This window comes from Bactrocera latifrons, unplaced genomic scaffold, assembly GCF_001853355.1.
Source record: "Bactrocera latifrons isolate USDA-ARS-PBARC rearing strain unplaced genomic scaffold, ASM185335v1 scaffold_7, whole genome shotgun sequence".
In the NCBI taxonomy this organism is placed as follows: domain Eukaryota; kingdom Metazoa; phylum Arthropoda; class Insecta; order Diptera; family Tephritidae; genus Bactrocera; species Bactrocera latifrons.
The window spans coordinates 3,849,228-3,868,520 of record NW_017537378.1 but is presented as its reverse complement, the minus strand read 5'-3'; the positions used below and the strand labels follow the sequence as shown (position 1 = coordinate 3,868,520).

The following is a 19,293-nucleotide window of genomic DNA, read 5'->3' as shown; positions in this document are numbered from 1 at the left end:
ACTCCTTACAGGATCATCTAAAGTGAAAAATATGTGTTTTAGTTAAAACCTTATGTTAGAACTTGGGCGAAGGGAAAAACTGAAAATTGGATTTTTAGCAGACATTTTTACAAAAAAAAATGAAAATTTTCTCGACATTATTTTTTTTTAATAGTTCATGTCGACGCAATATTGCTGAAACAATCAATGAAACCACAACAAATAATTTTTTTAACGAATCATCACGTGATATGCATAATAATCGAGCTATCTTTTTTGGTAGTTTATTCACCCTAAGTTAAAAAAAGAGATTTAATATTTCGTATCAAAAATTTTTGCATATTTATATAGTGGTGGTATTTGATATTTTAAAATGCCTTCACCCCGACAGCGACAAAGCTGGGCTATGTCATCTTCAATGCAATTAAATGCTGATTCTCAAATGACCTTCAATTCATTTTAAGTGTTTTCCACTTCAACCTTTATCGCTTCACTTCCTTTTTCACATAGTTTGCGCACATTTGGAAAATTGTGTTCTCCTCCAAGTGTTTAAAATGCCAGGAAAAACATGGATATTCCAGATGCAAACCATACATATGCAGCATATGTTTAAAATACTCGGCGAACTGACCCGGCCTTAGGGGTAATAAATGAACAGACTTTTAGTTTTATCAAGGTAATTTGTTTATTTACTTAGTCGTAAATTGTGTGGTGGTAAGCCTGGCACATTAATTGGATAGGTAGCAGCTTCATCTTCATTTCTTAAACGGTCAATTGATTTGAAAGAATGCAGTGTACCAATGATCTCATTCTGAATTATGTAAGTATAAATCAAATAAATCGTTATTCTTAGCCGTCAAGATTGCTCGCTCTCTCAACTATTCATTATTTTTGTGGTTAGTAATAATGTTTGGGAATACTTCGTTGATGAGTTCGTCTTTTGGTGCCACAATTGCATTATGGCTTCATTGTGAATGGTGGCGGCATGACATTCTTTATAGGTATATCGGTACAATAACCTAATAGAGATTCGAGACAAATACATCAACCGGTCACTTCAAAATGTTACTTCTTTTTTTTCTGATAAATTGATTTCAATTGCGTTTTGTTATTTCACGCTTTATCTTATATTCCACGGGATCGTGATTAAATTGTTTTATTATTTATTATTATGTCTGTTCATGTTGAGCATTCAATTTTCTCTCAAAGTATTTTTCAGTTCATTTTACAATGCTCAGATTTCAAGCTACAAAAATGAGAAAACAAAATTTCAATACGTACTGTTAGGTGTCAAAATTTCAATATTACTTATCGCATGCGATAAGTGACAAATGTTCAAACTTGCGCCTAAATGTGTGCTATAAATGGAAGTAACAATTTTATCAAGCGGCTTCTGCTTTAACTTCCGTTATTTGAAATAATTTACCCTTTCTAATTTCGTATATAAATTGTTTCTAATACATTGGATATTTTAAAATTTTTGGCCCGTCAAACAATTCGATTGCGTTGGTGACAACTTAGAAGACATCGAAATATTCACTGTCCACCTCGATGATTGTGAAATTCTCCTGATTGCCAAACATCCACCACTGATGCAAAATGTTCCGAATAATTAGAAAGCGCGTCGTTATAAACTCGAAGAAGTGGAAGAAAAGTGCGCCTAAGTGTAAAAGAGAAGAGAATCATATTGAGAAATGAATTGTAAGCTTTAGCTAAATACTTGATGTCAAGAGCGCGCATGAAGCCACCATCACTTCTTGCACCGTCAAATGCTCGTTGGGGCTCGCATTAATATTGTCCATGCAAATGAGTACTTGCTGCAGAACGACATGCGCCAGCGGCAGCAGGGACACGCTAAAGAGCAGGTGCTTTATGATGGCGCCGCCACAACGCGCACAGAATAGCGCGTTCAGCATGCGACGCACGTTTAACTTCTCATCTGGCACATCGAACGGTGTGTTGCATATTTCACAGCGCGTGTCACGCCGATGCAAAATCCAACGCTTCAAGCACGGCATGTGCACGAACCCCTGAAGAAGAACGTTTAGACTCAGCTCATCTCAATCGCGTATTACAAGAGCGCTTACCACACTGCCACGACACTGGCACGGACAACGCGACAATTGCATGTCACTCCGATTGCAACGGCAAATGCGACAAGCATTGCCGAACTCATTCGTAGACTGTATGGTTGTGATCGATTTGCACTCGTCTACCGCATTGATCGACGTTATGGAATTGACATTAAGCGCAGTTGTCGGGCCAGCTATTTGTTCCGTTGTCACAACACTGTTGAATAAACGTATGGCCGTCGCCTCCGATAGTCCCTGCATGCCGTTCGTCCGTAGTCTTGGTGGTGGATATGTTGACGTAGATGGTAGCGATGACAGAGCGCCGAATGGCGTTGTTCGGGCTCTTGGCAGCAATGACGGCGGTGGAGGCGGCGGAGGCGGTGCTGGTGGTATCGAAACTGAAGTCGATGTTTGAGAAACTGCGACAGCGGAAGAACACGAAGTGTCTGGAGGCGCTGGCTGCTGCAGCTTGAGGCTTTCAAAGAACTACTCTACCTGGTCAACTAACAATTTTGTTTGAATTTTCTGGAATTCTCATACGAAACTATTTTTAATATATTTTTTCATTTATTTCGAAGTAAAGTGACAGCATTTTCGGCTTCAGAGTCCACGAAAATTTCGAATTGACATTGGATTGTAAGGAGTAGGCCTTTGTGGGTGAGAAGTACATAAATGCTATCAAGTGGCAAAAAATTATGTTCTAAACTTTTTGAACTGCCATCTTTCGAATATATTTTATATTATTAATGATACTTCTAGAGATAACGTTGAAAGACTTCTCAAAATCGAAATTTGAGATAGCCCTTAGCTCTTTATACGATTCTCATCTATTCATTCATTCTACTTATTTCTAGAAATCTATCCAAAAATTAACTTCAAACATGTTTTTCGATCATAATATATTTTTTGTGCTCTTTTGTAAAATATTGAACACATCTTTTGTTATTCCAACAGAATATGAATATTTTTGGAGTTATAAATTTCCAAAAATAATTTGAAAGTTAAAATCAGCTTTCCAATGAGAAATATGTACATACGTTAAATTTGTTCGACCGTTTTTTAAACAAATAATTTGGTTTACAATTTGGAACTATTTATATTAAATTATTTTTATTGACAACTCTACATCAGACACTTCAAGTAGTAATTTCAAAGTTTCAAACAAAAACCGAGAGTCTAAAATTTTCTGCCCGTTTGTTGGAACTGTCGACATTGGACTCTTTATACGTACATATAACGGACCGATCGCACTCATGTTCTTGTATGGAAAACTTTTTCATCACAAAATTTAGCATAAACTATTTTCCAAGTCAATGTTAAACAAATTGTTCATACTGGATAAACGATTTTTGGAAAAATGTATTTTGCTGTGTTGATAGGGCTGTCTTTCAACCAGTTTTTTAACGTATAGGAGCTGCAGTGGCTCCGTAGAGCTCTGCGATTCTTACAATGGATAAAAATATCGAACAAGGAATTCGTCTCAAATTTTGTATTTCTAAACAAATTTCGTTTGCGAATCGCTGCGAATGTTGGAAAAGACTTACGGTAATCCAGATTTATCAAAAACACAAGCCTACGAGTGGTAAAAAGCCTTCAAAGACGGTCGAGGGTTCGTACAAGATATGCCTCGTTCTGGACGACCTTCTGCAACTGATGTAAATATTAAAAAAGTGCAGTATATGTCGCAGGAAAATCGTAAGGCAGGTGTTAAAGAGATGACGAGAGAGCTCGACATCTCTCACGAGTCCGTTCGAATGATTTTGGTGGATATTTTGGAATTTTGGGTATGAAACGAGTTCTTGCTAGACTCGTTCCGATAAAGCTGAATTTTTTTTCAAAAAAAGTACGATTGTGACCAAAAGTGCAAAGAATATATTGATAACCATCTTATGTGTCTTTCTTATTCCCCAAACTGAAATTGTCCTTCCGTGGAACCCTGAATTTCAGTCGATGAAAGAGTTAAAACAAAATGTTATGAAAAAGCTTAAGGCCATCCCAAAAATAAGTGTTTTACATCTATTTGGGATGAGACGAGAAGACAAATATTGAGAAATAATTAAACATTTTGCGTTTTATTTACCATTTCCGAGTACCTATTTTGTCACAATGTAAGTGACGGTGGTTAGGAAACGTAGTCCTTATAATTTAAACATAATATATCAAAAATATAAAATATCATTAAAAAAAATACATCGAAACAACCTTATCTTGGAACAATAGAAATGCACTATCACCGCAACAAACAATAACAATGCAAATTGTTATCAACTAGTAAATGACCGGCATCTCAATACTACAGGTATAATTAGCCCTAAGATTTATGTAAACAAACCTAAACAAACAATCTATTCTATCTAAACAAACCTTCAACTAGTAATAATAAGTAAACATACTAGTTAGTATAAATAGAATGAAGACCCATGTAAATAGTTACACCTGAAGAGTATTAATAAAGAGTGCACAATTCGGTCCAGCTCACAAAAATATATCTTTTTGACTTATTTTTACTCTTTGTAAAAACTAACTCGGGTATTCTAGCTTCGGTACTGCTGAAGCTAACGTTTTTCTTCTCTTTAAAGAAAAATAATATTCATTTTTATTGGTAGTCTTTTCGTATTTCTAATCAAAGTTCAACTTCTTTTTATACATATATATATACTAATAAATAAATAAACAAATACATATGTATGTACCATCTGAAGACATCCTTTCATCAGTGAACTATAAATCGAAATTTCCAGAACAGAAGTGAGCGAATCATTGTTGTGATACGCGAACTGATTTAGCATTGTCTCCGTAAACTTCACAACTTTCATTGCTGGCTTGAGTGGTATTCTTCCCTTTTTTATACAAAAACTTCAAAATATAGCGAATTTCTTCATTATGCCTCTTTTTTGAACAGCTGTAGCATTTTTTCAACTTCCCGAATTTAATTTATTTTTGTTAAATGAAAAAATGCTTAAAAACTCACCTTTCCAATACAACTTGTGTCATACCATACACAAGTGATTGGTAGCATACGACTGCAATGACATCTATTGACAAAATACGAAAAGACTTTTTCGACAACCCAATATTTTGACTGATGTTTACTTTTTGTAAAAATTAACCGGGTATTCTAGCTTTGGTGCAGGTGAAGTTAATGCTTTTTCTTCTCTTTAATAAAAATCATACTCGTTTTCATCGTATATTTGCTGAAATAGTTAGTACTAAATAATTAACTTGAATCCACTTACGTGATCGAGAATATTTCCTCTTAAAGAAGAACTATGTTTCCAGATTTTGTAGCTCGAAAATGTTAATTCTTTTATTTTCATAGCAACAATTAGTATATACAAAAACAAATATATATGTTGTTTGAAACAAATAATATAAAAATTGTAAAGTTAGACTCCCATAAATAATCTTTGTTTGTTTTGCTTTAATTTAATATCGCACAATTTTTAACACACATCAAATTCTGCTGAGAAATTTTGTTGAATCGAATAAAAATGAGTTCATGTGTAATATCAATACATACATAAATATGCAGGCATATAAATTCTATTACGCTTGTTAAGTTAGTGAGTGTTTTTGTGTTGAATATGTATATTATGTCATGTATATGGTTGTGTGTGTATGCAATGCAGCCACATTTCAATAGACAAATTTAAATAAAAAAATCATTCGCATGTATGTATGTATGTGTATTGGGTGTGTGTATATTTATTGCAGTAAACATAATGTTAGCATATATTGTATGTAGTAGGCATGGTTCCGTTTGGAGTATATCGAAACGTACGTATGTATTTAGTCAAATGTATTATTCATAAGATTCTTAGTATGTGTGCACATACATATAAAAGTAAATATAATATATTTAGTATCAATAACATAGTTTGCTCCTTTAACATTTCGCAATTAAGAAGACTTCTTTTTTTACAATTTCATGCTTTTCTGTGCCACCAATAATTGATTGTTAAATAGAAATGTAGACATACATAGTAAAGTTTTAGACAAAGTCGCTAATGTCGAATTAGCTGCATTATTGTTGTGCGTAGATCTCAATTACAAAAGCACTGTGACTTCAACTACGCACGAACCAGATCAAAAGAGTAGTAAAAATGGTTTATGGCTTGCATTTTTAACTGTTAACATTTTTATAACCAATAAATAAAATAATTCAATATTTCAATTTTTACAGCAATTAGTTTTCTTTTAAGTTCAACACGCTCGTAGAGCCCTAACCATTTATTTCGGCTGATTTTAGTACAGTCAACACTTTTGTTGTGCGTTGACAAGGCAATGCTGGATTAGTATGAGTGGATTATTTGTGGTAGTGACCGGATTTAGAGTTGTGGATGTCGAAGATGTTGTTATGTTTGATTTTTACAACGCTTGAGTCGCATTTACTGGCAATTACGGAAGCGACGGTAGATGCTTTGCACGTAGATGAAAACACATTTCCAGTCAGGTCGTTTCATCTCTACCATATCCTCGACATCGAGTAGTGGCGCTATGCCAGCTTTCTCACTGCAATTTGAAGACAAATATTTATATTTCACTATATAATTTGTGTGGATAGAAGGTGCAGTGTATTTGTTGTACTTACTCGGCCACAGTGAAAGCTAATTCAAAATTGTGTCTTCGGTTTTGAGGTGTTAATTTACTATAATCGAAGGCATCTGGCAAGAAATGATGTATTAGCGCACAAAATGCTAAACCATCTGACCAGCTGGCACTAAAGTTGCTTATTTGGACGTTCTGCAAAAGAGTTGAAATATTTTTAATAAAACTGTTACATGGCAGGACAACATAGAAACACAAAACAATAACAACAACTAGAGCAAATTAGCGCTAAAATCACGGTCAAAAATAAATAAATGAAAATAAAGGTAAAAAAAAAATATTTAAAATTAAATATTACAGCAGTTATGCGAAAATAAATGTAAAATAAATATTATTTTTTTAATAAAACGGATGAAAAAATATAAAATTTTAAAATCTATGTCAAAAATATAGTACATTAAAGAGGAGTAAGATAAGGCATAAAACTGAACAAAGCAGACTCAGAAGCATTTCTCCAATTATACGTAATTGAAAAGCTGGAGGATGGTCACTATATACAGCATTAGTATGTATTTACACTATTTCTCTGTATAAATTTAGTGTATTAGTTGTAGTACATATTACAAGAGGCCTGCAGAGTTATTGCAATTTTTTAAGCTTTCGTTAGCGACCGTTAGCTGGCCGTTTCCTTAGCGATATAATTGCTGGTTGCTAGTAAAAATTGTAGAACAAATAGCAAGAAATATTGATATGATTGCAACGCCTATGTATTTTACTTTTGGTTTTGACATTGACATTAAAAGTGATACCTCATATTCCTGTGTTTTCGATTGGCACCACTGCAGAAGTTGCTCCTTCACAGTGGCGGCGCGTGCATTTAATGCCGGATCAGTAAATTGGAATATACGTGCGGAACCAGAAGATGAGGCTGTGCCCCCGGGGGTGGTGGGTGTTGACGGTGATCTGAACAAAGGGTTTTAACGTTTTTAAGCAACATTGTAGCAAATTGAAATTGTTCGCTAGGGATTAGTTCTACTTTGTTGGTTGGTTTCGTCTTTGACTACCGTATTAAAATTTTCGATTTTATTTCTTGCATATTTCATGCTTCAGTTAATTCAATATAGAAAATCTACTCAAACTGGCACTAAGTTGTGAGCGTGTTTTGTAGAATTTTAGAAATTTTAACTGGCTGCGAGCGCATACTTTGAAGTAGTGTTTTCAGCATAGAAGGGTCTGAAGTTGAAAGTCAACGCTTTTTAATTGGTTTGAGTTCTTGTGTTGGTTTGTTGTATGCAAAATTGAAAAATTAAACTAAAAAACAGTAAATTTCGGTATTCGACGTTAATGTTTCGTGAGTTCTAGCTTAGAGTTAATTTCACAAATACTAGAATTATTGCTGATAATGAGTTGTTTAGTTTTATAATAATAATTACAGATACCATCACCCTAATTTTAGTATAAAATAAAGACTTCTTGGTAGAGAAATAAAGAGTGAGAGATAGTATGTGAGATAGAGATTTCCATCACCATCTGAGTTTAGTTCACATATTTAAAAATCATGTCAAATGAGCTCTGTTTTCATTTTGAAATACTAATGTTAGTTATATGAGAATTTAAACTAATAATAATAATCGGAGCAGTGTTTTCAACAATATACGCCGCAAATCGTGAAATAGCATAAAAAGGTATGTACTCGTACATGCGTCGCCTTCGACTTGCCGAAATTATTAGTCAGATATTCACATATGTATTTTTATAAGCTGAACATACATATAAATGATCAGTATGACGAGCTGAGTCGATTTAGCCATGTCCATTTGTCTGTCCGTCTGTATATATACGAAGTATGTATATAGTCCCTCAGTTTTTAAGATATCCTTTTGAAATTTTGCAAACGTCATTTTCTCTTCACGAAGCCTCTCATTTGTCAGAACGGATTACTATAGCATATAGCTTCCAAGTAAACTGAACTCATAGTTGCTAACAGAAATGCACCTATGAAGGGTATTTAGCTTCGATGCAACCGAAGTTAACATTTTGTCTTGTTTAGATATGTGTAAGTAATTGGAATTTCTTCCTAAATGATTTTGATTTTTTTTACAGTTATTTTGGTTCTATAGTCAAGATTATATTTATATATGTATGTATAATATATATAATTTATAGAACCAATATATAGGGTAGTTGAAAAGGTATTTTCGTATTTTGTTGTATAGATATCGTTGCTGTCGTATCTCTCCAGTGCTACCAATCACATTGGGTCATACCATATAGCGTTAGAAAGATGAGGCTTTAAGCTTCATTTAACCAAAAAAAATTAAATTCGGGTTTAAAAGTTTAAAAGTTACAGCTGTTCAAATGTGAGTTGAAATAATGAAGACACTAGCTATATTATGGAATTTTTGTAAAAAATAGGGAGAATGCCACGCAAGCCGATGCTGTATCAGTTCATGTAGCACACCAATAGTCCTCTCGCTTCCGTTCTGGAAATTTCGATCTGAATGATGCACCTTGCTCTGGTCGACCTATCATTGAAAAAATCGATGAAATATCGATAAACAGCCATGACAATGCTAGGGAACTAAGCATTCATCATTAAACGGTTTCGAACCATTTAAAAAAAGCTGGCTAAAAAACGAAGCTCGATGTTTGGGTACTACATGAATTGTCTGTGAAAAATTGAATGGACCGAGTTAACATTGCACCATAGGACTAATACGAGTATTTATTTCGGTCAGTGCAGAGCTCCCTTAATAGAGTAAAGTTAGCTTCATGATAAGCCTGTGAAAATTACTTGCCGCAGTTTTTCGTCGTGAAACCAGAAAAGTTTTACACCAATGGAATAATGTCTCTAGCGATAAAAATTGCACAAAGTGGTCGACCAAAATGGTACATATTTGGTAAATTAAAGTTCAGAAATACGAAAAGACTTTTTCGACTACCGATTATTTTGTACAATGTTTTCTATGTTGCAGTATTTAATTAATTGTGTAAACGTATGTATGTTTGTATTTTTTTAATAGTTTTTTGTGAGACATACATAGGTACATATGCATGTATGCATGTAAATTTGTTTTGTTTTTTCTGTTTTTTTATGAGACAGACTTATCTTAGTGGCTATCATAGTGTAGAAAATAAAATGTAAAAAATAATATCTTACTTTGGAGATTGTTGTGAGTTTTGTTTGTCCAGCTGACGGAATTTCGCAAATGGTGAAACTGGCTTCGCTGCTGTGCTTCCAGCGCCAGTTACTGTGCGTGTTGTAACTGCAAAAAGAAAATTAAATTGAATTTTAGTAAAAAAGTAAAAAAACAACAATAAATTAAAAAATATTAGAAAAATGTTTACCCTTAGTTGTTGTGGTTACAACGGCGCCATCCTTTTCCTTTGTTTCTGTTTTTTCAGTGGTGGATGTAGCTTGTTGCTCTGTAGAGGTGAGTATTTGAAGAAATTATATTTGTTTGTGTTTTGCATGGAATTATTGTTTGTTTTTATTTTTGTTTTATGTCGGTTTGAAGCATTTGTAAAGCACAAAAATTGCAAAAATATAGAAAAAAGAGAACAAAAATATGTAGCATGCGTTAATTAAATACATTGTATTCTATATACATACATATATTTTGTGTAAACAAATTTCATATACAAAAGTTATCAACAAACTCTGTTGATACACCATAATTAATTCGATTCATGTTTGAAAATAGCTCAAGGTACAAGGTACAACTACTAATACATAAAATGTATTAGCACTTATGTACATAGTATATTCTCAAACTTAAATTAGGAATTAAAGGCAATTAGCCAATTTTCATACATGAATCGATTTAATCATATCAACCATTTTTAGTATTATTCTTTAATAACAAAAGCCAATTTATTGCAACTACTTTTAACAATCTAATGGACAAAACAATTTTCTATTTAAATAAACAATTAGTTAGGATCTTCTAAATGGACAAACACAAAGTTATATGCACATATAATTCTCCAAAAACACTTTGTACAAAAAACGATCGTTTATCAGTGTCATACACACTATTTATTTTACAGGTTTTTTATATTTAAACTGCTAAAACTCTCGCGTTCATTTTTTCAAAGTCTTCTTGAATAATAGATGATCGCAAACCCATTTCAAAACGGTTTAAATAAAGCACAACTAAATAAATCGATTGCAAACGTTGCATTATTCTGACCCCAAAAGGTTTTTACCATGTTCAAAATGTAATTTCAATTTATTTGCAAATAAAAAAATCCAGAAACTAAATCGTTGAACCTCCATGTAAAATATGTTGTCGCATTGACAAATTTCCACAATTTTTAAACTTGTATTTTGGCAGATTTATATACATATGTATATAGAGCGATATCCAAATTCACGTTTTTCTTATCAATGAAGATAAGACCAACATCTCAAGAAATAACAATTTCTCTGAGACCTTTCAAATTAGAAACGATTGAAAGCAGTAATACTCGTATATCAAATTAAAGGCAATATAATGTCTTATGTAAAATAGAAAAGAAGAAATTATGGAAATAAGAAAGCAAAAATGAATCAGAATAAAAAATATCATGTGGGCATCACTTAGAAAATGATTTTTAAGGATTTTCACAATTTTTGGAATCATATCAATTTTTTTTAATTTTTGTCAAAAACAAAAATATTTACAATCCATAAAAAAGCATAAATTATGAAGATAAAAATTTAAATGACAAAACAAAATTGCAAAAATAAAAGAATATGAGAAAGAAGCATTGTCAAATTTTTTTACGTACAAAAGCCCGATACAAATGCACCAATTTTTTAAACAATGTGGTTTATATTCCTAAATATATATATTTTTTTTTAATTCCTGCTTTTTTCCATCACGTTTCCGAAAAGCAACCAAAAACATACACACAAACTAAGTAAATAAACTTCACACTCCCAACAATAAATAGCATGAAATATAAATTGAACAGAAAAATCGCATGCAAAACCGCGCGAATCAACGAATGTGTAATTTAACAATGTGCAAATGTATGCGCCACACATATGTATGTACATATGTATGTATGTAATAACATATAAAGGAAAAGCCAAAAAAGACGAGTTTAGGCGCAACGAGTAATTCTAGAAAACAGAACATCGCTTCGCACTCGTTGCGTATTCAAAAATGCATGCGTTCCAAGCCAATCGTCAGTCGGGGTCCACACTCGTTCACCCTATCATTTGCAAACATTTTCTCCAACAAAAATGTATATATGTATGTATGTATGTATATATGTACACGTGTAAAAATAAGTTCTTTCGTACAGTAATGATACGCCGTCCATATGTACAAGTATGCGCGCGTATGTGTATGGTTTATGTGTATTTACAGAAGGAGGGACAACATGGTTGAATTATTATTACAAAAAACATATGATTAAACATTAGTAGCTGTATCGATTTAGCCAAATCAATCACTGATAAACTTTCGTTTAAACATTATTAATTGTTAAGATATATCTCAAGCAGTATACGAATACGAACGAACGAACGAGCCAACGAGCGAATCAACGAGTTGATAAGTAAACGAGCGTGTAAGTGAGCGAGCTGACTATTAGGCAGGCGGTCAGGCGGTCAGGCGAGCTGGCAGGTGGATTTGGAGCTGTGAGCTGTGGGCTATGCGTGAAACTGGGCGTGGCTAGGAGCTGGGGTCAACATTGTAGTCTGTAACGGCGTTAAAACTGAACAAAAAATACCATAGTACGAGTACAGTGTGTGTATCGTTTTTTATTTAGGTTAGTGTTTGGAACAACGCACTGATAAAGCAGTTTGTAATGTTGTGGAGAAGGTCAGAAAAGCGAGACACATGAAAAACGCAGATGAACTCACACTGAATGGAGTAGATATGTAGAAGGTTGAGCACAGTTCAAGTTTGAAGTGGTGGTCACACCAAACATATCGTCTTCAAGATAAACGGTGTGGCCTCTTGCATTAAATGAAGCTGTTGATCTAACATATGCTGCTGGGCGCAATCTTTCTGGCAGGCATTCCGTCAATTTCGACATCATTGCATTAATGCAATCGCTAGTGACCCAAGTGGGCATTAGCGGAGTTCCGATGGTCACTGAGCCATTTCGTGCACTCAAATATTTAGTGTACTGTGCGTGTAATGGTATTTGTTTGGTTTATGATATTAGCCTTCGACTGTGTATTGATGTTAAATTGAAATCGGCGTTAAAGTTTCAATAATAAAACAACATGTGGTCCCTCCTCTTCCATTTTCCTTCACGTCAATACGTACAGAGTCGCAGAACAGTCACAATACGTAAAATAATTGAGAAGACTGAGAAATATGGCAAGAGGGAACGCACTAAAGATTATTAATTGACTATACTGTTATTGTACAACGTTTGAAACGCGGCGAGTTACCCGGCAGTAACTGGCCTGTAAACGTGAACTTGGTATTGTAACTTTTTAATTTTAATGTAGAGGTTTAGTTTGAGTTCACTTGACAACTCCAACTAAACTTTTTCTTAGGCACTATGCACTTCGTTTATGTTATGTTGGCTCGCTTTTGCAATTTGGAATGGTTGGCACACGTGTGACCCCAGCTCAGCGTGCAAGCCTTACATCCTACGAGCCCATCATCAGCTGCTCGAACGCGTCTTCAACGTTGCTCTCGTCGAGCAGATTCAAACTAGCTATGTGCGGCATTGTTGCGCTACGTGTCAACCCACCGCCCAATATAGTTGGTGCAGGCGCTGGCATACCGTTACTGGTCACTGCAGTCAACGATTTGCGACTCGCCGAAATCTTTTCACTAGTCCTATGACGATTAATAGTCGACTTCTTTGCTCCCGTCGCTGCAGTGGACATTGTTGCATTTGTTATTGCTGAACGCATTTCCACTGCTTCGCCACCACCAAGTTGATTGGGCGACTTTTTGCCTGTGAAGTAAGCCGCCACGGTGCGCTGTTTCTCACCGACCTCCGTCTTATCTATGCCCGCCTCATACATGCGCACATTCAAAGTGTGCCCGGATTTGGTGCGCCGCAATTCACTACCGCTGTTGCCGAACTTCGGCGATGTCGCTGGTTGCTGGATATTGGCTTGATTTTGCATTTGTACAATCTGATTCCACGAATCACTCTTGCTCAAACGATTCGTTCGTGGGTGTGCGTTAAAATGCGAGTGCTCATGATCTTCCTGGCGACGCGACATGGACGTAAATGCGCTAATATTGTTAAAAACAATATTGCGCGGTATGAGGTCTTCATCCGGCTGCGGTGTGGCCGGGATTTCCACAATAGAGGGTTTCTTCGTCAGCGTTGAGTGCTGAACAATCTGATGTTTTGTATTCTTTATCACCTTAGTGCTGCTTTCGAACTTTTTGGTTTGCGTATTAGCTGTGGGACTCTGATATGAATTGGGCATGTAATGGTGGCGTTGTGGTGGACCGAATTTTTTCAGTATGGGCATATCCTCCTTGGGCAGTGATGACTTTACGATGTCTGGCGTGTCTGCTGGCGCCGACGACTTATACTCCTGTTTAACTATTGTCTTTGTCTCCGACATGTAGGCGGCTTTGCGTTGCTGCTGCTGTACGTCGTAGACATTGCCAAGACTTTTGCGACGCAGATCATTCAACTGCAGCTGCTGTTCCTGTTTATGGTCGAACTGGTGTTGCTTATTAGAGATCAGCGACTGTTGTGACAGCACGCGATTCTGCGTTTTCAGAGGCGTCATTGCTGCGTCGAAGGCACGCGTTTTTGAGACCGGCTGTATTGGCTGATACGCGTAGTGTTGTTCCGAGGTCTGGCTTTGTGATGATGACGACAAAGTCTGACTACGTGTGGTCAATTTGGGAGTGGGTTTAGCTCTGGGTTGTGTGATTTGTAGCGGTGGCTGTTGAAGTCTTTCTTGTGCTGGCAGTTTTGTTTGTAATGGAGCCTGAGGAGGAGGTTTTTGGCTGGGTGTATGAACATATTGTGGCTGGTAATTTGGGTGTGATTCTGACAGTGGTGCAGTTTGTACACCTTTTACCGCAGGCTTTGGGGCCACTTGGGGTTTTGGCTGTGCTGAACCCTGTAAGTTGCTTTGTGACATGGGTTGTGTCTGCGTTGCCACAAATGGATGTGGGTTATAAGTGTTTGACTGTAAACTTTGGACGTCCACAGTTTTCTTCGATTGCTTAGGTTGTGACAAAATTTCATCTACCGAGTGAATAGGATTCGGCGTCCAACTTGTGCCTGGTGAAGGTAAGTTATGTGACATTGACGAAATGGTTGATAAGTTCTCGGTGGAATTGCGATTTCGCTGCAGAGGTAAAGCATTCGGTTGTTGCTTAGCATATGGATTTTCGTGGATGGCTTCGGTGGGGTAAGTTACCGTATAAGCAGTTTGGGTTTCACTTGTGTATGGCACTGAGTTGGTGGAGGAAGTGTTAGAAACACTAACCGTCTGATACTGTACTTTTTGCTGTTGAGCCGGAGCTTCATTTTCATTTGAATATTTTGTCCTATCCATGTTCGACTGCTGCTCAAATCGGTGTTTCTGCTCGGTACGCGCCAATTGCAAACTTCGGTCCATTTGTTGGCTTGGTTTTGGTGGTGTTTTTGGTCTCGGTTTCTTTTGTTTGCTTTGCGCTGCCGCCTTTGTTGGATTCTGAATATATTCTGGGATACGATTAGGCTCAAAATTGGTAACTTGAGGAAATAAAGGTTCGACAACTGGCGCTTGGTATGAACGACCATCTGGAGATAAGCAAACCTTTGGTGACTCCACTTTTCTTACAGGATCTTTCTTAACCTTCGTTATATTACTTCCACTTTTACCAACATTTCTCATTGTCTGCAATAGGCTTTGAGCGCTGCGTGAGTTTTTGCCGAAGACTTCATCGTCACTGGCATGCGCCGTTCGACGGTCCCGTATTGTAACTGCAGTTTGACTTTGTGGCTTACCCATTACCCGAGTTTCGGCACGATATTCCATTAAGTTATCCGAGTCCAAATCGTCATCAGTATAATCAGTTGGTGGCATTGCTAAAATACTGGGACTTGTTGGTGCACTATCTATTGGGCTCGCATAATCGAATTGTCTTGGTGATGGTGCATCATTGTAGAATACTTGATTTTCTGCAGGCGGCTCATAGGTTGGGTTGGAACTGGTTAAAACCAGTGGTGTTGCATGAGGATCGGTCAGTGAGCTTTCGCGCTGTCGCACATATTCCGCAGTTATTGACGTCTCTACAGCCGATGGAAGGCAGGGATAACTTTTGTAGTTATTAGTGCGGGCTAAGTCGGCATATGTAAAGGAGATATTTGTTGGCGGTGGTGGAGCTGCGTATATGTTAGTTGTTGATGCGTAAACTTGTGATGGTTGTTGCTGTTGTGGCACATATTGACTCTGAGCAGCCGTATATGGATCGGCTGCGTTTGGCAGCGAAGGACGTTTCTTGTATTCATTCATTTGTGGTTGGCTTACCTTTGGCGAACGTAATGAATGATGCCTCTGCAAATATGAATGTTGGTGATTATCATTTTGTGAACGCTCCTCGAAAGTATGCGCTTTCTTTCTGAAATCACTATTGTCTACTGCGGGCTTCGCAACCCAAGGCAGACCAATGGGCGATGAAGTCGTAGATGAGGGTGATGTTACATGAGCGCCATTCACTGACGGTTTTGTAGTCAGGAATTGCGGTGAGGCAGATGTCGACTGCACAGGTGCTGAGTGTGGTTTCTTGGTGATGGACGGTGGTTGCCAAGTATTTGACTTTTGTGGCAGTTGTGGTATGGGTTTGAAAATGTTATGACCATGTGCGTCGTTGTTCTCGATGGGTCGAAAAACGGATTGAGGAGCATGCTGGAATTTGTTCACCGGTGCTGGTTTGGGCACCGTCATGCTCGGCATGGCAGCATGTTGTGCCGCAGCCAATCGCTCTCTTTCCATAATTTCTCGCTCGTAGAACTCACGTTCCAGGCGATCGCGTTCCTGACGCTCGCGCTCTAAACGTTGACGCTCCTGCCGATCACGTTCAATGTGTTCACGCTCGAGGCGTTCTCTCTCCATGCGACGTAAACGTTCATTCTCCTCATGCTGACTACGCTGCAACTGGTGCTGATATGCCAGTTGTTGTTGTTGCTGCCTCTGTTGTTGTTGGTATTGTAAGTACTGTTGTTGTTGTTGTTGTTGATGCTGATTATGTTCTTGGTTCGCCACTTGCTTCTGCCAGTAACTCTTACTTGCGCTGTGTGGCACATGTCCAGGTGCTTGGGGTGGTTTGCCCGTGGTGACCTGTGCTGCAGCACCCACCTCAAACGTGTGCTTTAAATTACCGAACTTATTAGTCCAATTCGACACAGAACGCGAACCGGTCCAACCAAGTCCAGGCTTAGCGCTTTGCTTATTGATGAAGGCTAGAAATTTGTGATCATTTTCGGTCTTTGGCACGAAAGGCGGCACAGCGTTGCGCACTTTGTGTTTAACATTAACTTGCAGAGTGCGTTTCAAACCGAGTTGAGGCGTTTTCTCCTCTTGTTCCGAATCTGTGTCAAAATCTGGGTTATATTTCTTAGTCTTTGGTATATCAATGGTGTTTGCGCGTTTCATAAGTTGTCTCTTGCTTGAGAAACGGTTAGACTTATAGACAGAGTCAGGCGAAATATTTCCATTTACGTGAAACTCCTTCTGCTCTTCTTGGTTGTCATTAACAAAGGGTTCAGGATCATTAGAGGTGGGATTCGGCTTAAAGCTTACCGAAAAGTTACCTGACAAGGGGCGTTTGCTCTTTTGGCCATCATTTTCTCTAAGGGTTCTATGCGCGTCACCATTCAAACATTCTATAGAGTTCTTAAGTTGATTCGGTACAAATTGATTCGGGCGGTAAAGTGTAGAAGACGAGCTGTTCGTGACTATGGCACCCGACGAAGGATTCTTCTCGATGGGAAACCATTGTGGTGGCGTAAGTGGATTTGCTGTCATGCCACTTTCTGGCGTTGTGCAGTTTGATATATTGTCCATCAACTGCATATCTTCCATGTAGCGACGGGCATCAGCTAATTCTTCACGACTAACACCTACCGTATGGCGGCTGTTACGATTTCGTCGTCGAGCAAAGCGTTGTCGATTCGCGCGTTGTCCGTCGCCCTCCGGTGAAGAAGTTTCATCAAACTGTCCACCATTATCGGCCATATTTGACAAATTTACTGCTGCATCACGTGAAGTGAGACCGTTCTGAAGACGTGCGACCAAAGCCAACAACGCTTCACGTTTACTACCATCAACCGGTATGTTTTTGCCTTCTTTCAGTGACAACTCGAGACGTGTAAGAGCTGTTGTGACCTCCTCAATTAAATTGGAATCACTTTGCAATTGCAAACTATCACGCAAACCTGCCGCAATGAGACGCAAGTCCTCACCACTTTCCGTACCTGAGTCCTCCTTTTGAGGAACGCTTAACCTATCCAGCTGCTTCTGTTGGGAAGCGCTAACACTATTGCCGGTTCTCTTTGGCATTACAATGTCACGTGTCATTGTTGTTTCAGACGAGTTTGAATCTAAGGTTTGGTCAGAGTTCGTGCAATCTGCACGTGCTGGTTTTATATTTGGGTCACTGTGTGTGTGGTTTACGTTTGTGTGGTCAGTGTGGTTTTTACTGTCTTCGTTATTGTTGGTGGTATTGTTATTGTTGTTGCAATTATTAACAGTACACAAATCACTATGTTCACTAATCTTAATACTACTACTACTACAGCCCTTATTTGTACGTGTGCTAGTGATTGCAGGTAGATTCAGCTCCGCATTCGGTGCTCTTTCTTGAAAGTTCCGTGCGTTGGCAATTGCGTTTGGCAAACTCTTTTGCAAAATATCTTGCAATAGCGGCACTAGGGACTCACCCTTATCGTCATCGACGGATTTCGAATCGGTTTTATCGACACTCGATTCAGCTACAGTCTCTTCGTTCGAGTTTGAATTCTTACTATCGGTTGCAACGTCAGCTTCTTCGTTTGTTTCTTTTGTGACAACACTTTCTTTTGCTTTTAAGTTTACTTTTTCAATTTCTTTAGTTACTTGCTTTACCTTCTCTTCTTTTACATTTTCAGTAACACTAGTAACTTTTTCTTTATCAAAGTTTTCTGCTTGTTCTCCTTTCTTTTCTATATTATCTGTGGTCTCTTTAGTTTCACTAGCTATATTTTGACTTGATTTAAATACTTCTTCTTCGCCTAGGTCGGCTTCAGCATCACTGTAATCGGTTACAGTAACCTCTTCAATGATCTCCTCGTACTCGCTAGCACTGCTTTCATCGACTTCTGGAACGTTTTCGGATATATCACCCGATTTTAAGTATTTTTTCTCTAAAGATAGTACAAATACAAAAAAAGCGTAAGACTTTTTGCTCTAACAAAAACTTATCGATTTCAAAAATGATAATTTGGAAAGGTTTTTGACAGTTCGGGTGTAATGTACCAAATTGAAACGTAAACGATCGACAATACACTTGACCGGAAACCCATCAATTGAAACATATCCAAAAATTTTTGCTGACAGGCACTGTGTATTGAAGATAATATTTTTCATTTTTTGGAAAGTGGAGCACTTGTCTTCGGTACAACACATGAATATACAATTACTTTAAACGCACAATGATATAAACCATATGAAAGAGTTGACAGCAAATGGCGGTATTATGAAAGTAGAGACGTATGAGCTGAAGTGTATGAAGCG

At 37.3% G+C, this 19,293-nt stretch overlaps 2 protein-coding genes across 16 annotated transcripts in view; both read right to left on the bottom strand.

Annotated features, from left to right (window-relative positions):
- Positions 1–639: 639 nt before the first annotated feature.
- Positions 640–2,654, bottom strand: LOC108975791 (E3 ubiquitin-protein ligase MARCH7). Of its 5 annotated transcripts, XR_001993893.1 has the most exons (5): positions 2,067–2,654; positions 1,700–2,009; positions 1,406–1,639; positions 1,288–1,337; positions 640–1,225 (listed from the first exon to the last, which is right to left on the bottom strand). XR_001993893.1 is itself a non-coding variant. In XM_018944517.1 (3 exons), the coding sequence occupies exons 1-3, from the start codon at positions 2,310–2,312 to the stop codon at positions 1,497–1,499; spliced, it is 699 nt and encodes a 232-aa protein (XP_018800062.1). In that variant the 5' UTR covers positions 2,313–2,654; the 3' UTR covers positions 640–1,496. The 5 variants fall into 5 exon arrangements, 1 of the variants encoding a protein (XP_018800062.1); XR_001993890.1 differs by having other exon boundaries at positions 1,288–1,639; XR_001993891.1 differs by having other exon boundaries at positions 640–1,337.
- Positions 2,655–5,703: 3,049 nt separating this feature from the next.
- LOC108975828 (smoothelin-like protein 1) overlaps positions 5,704–19,293 on the bottom strand; it is a 58,051-nt gene continuing 44,461 nt past the window's right edge. For 4 of the 11 annotated variants that reach the window (XM_018944570.1, XM_018944574.1, XM_018944575.1 and 1 more), the window contains 6 exons: positions 18,462–18,923; positions 9,948–10,025; positions 9,760–9,865; positions 7,409–7,562; positions 6,643–6,794; positions 5,704–6,563 (listed from right to left, as the gene is read on the bottom strand). In XM_018944570.1, coding sequence (XP_018800115.1) covers positions 6,440–6,563; positions 6,643–6,794; positions 7,409–7,562; positions 9,760–9,865; positions 9,948–10,025; positions 18,462–18,923 — 1,076 coding nt within the window. In that variant the 3' untranslated portion in view covers positions 5,704–6,439. Of the gene's footprint in view, positions 6,564–6,642; positions 6,795–7,408; positions 7,563–9,759; positions 9,866–9,947; positions 10,026–12,575; positions 18,924–19,293 lie in introns of those variants that run through there. The other 7 variants (XM_018944566.1, XM_018944568.1, XM_018944567.1 and 4 more) reach the window with 4 other exon arrangements.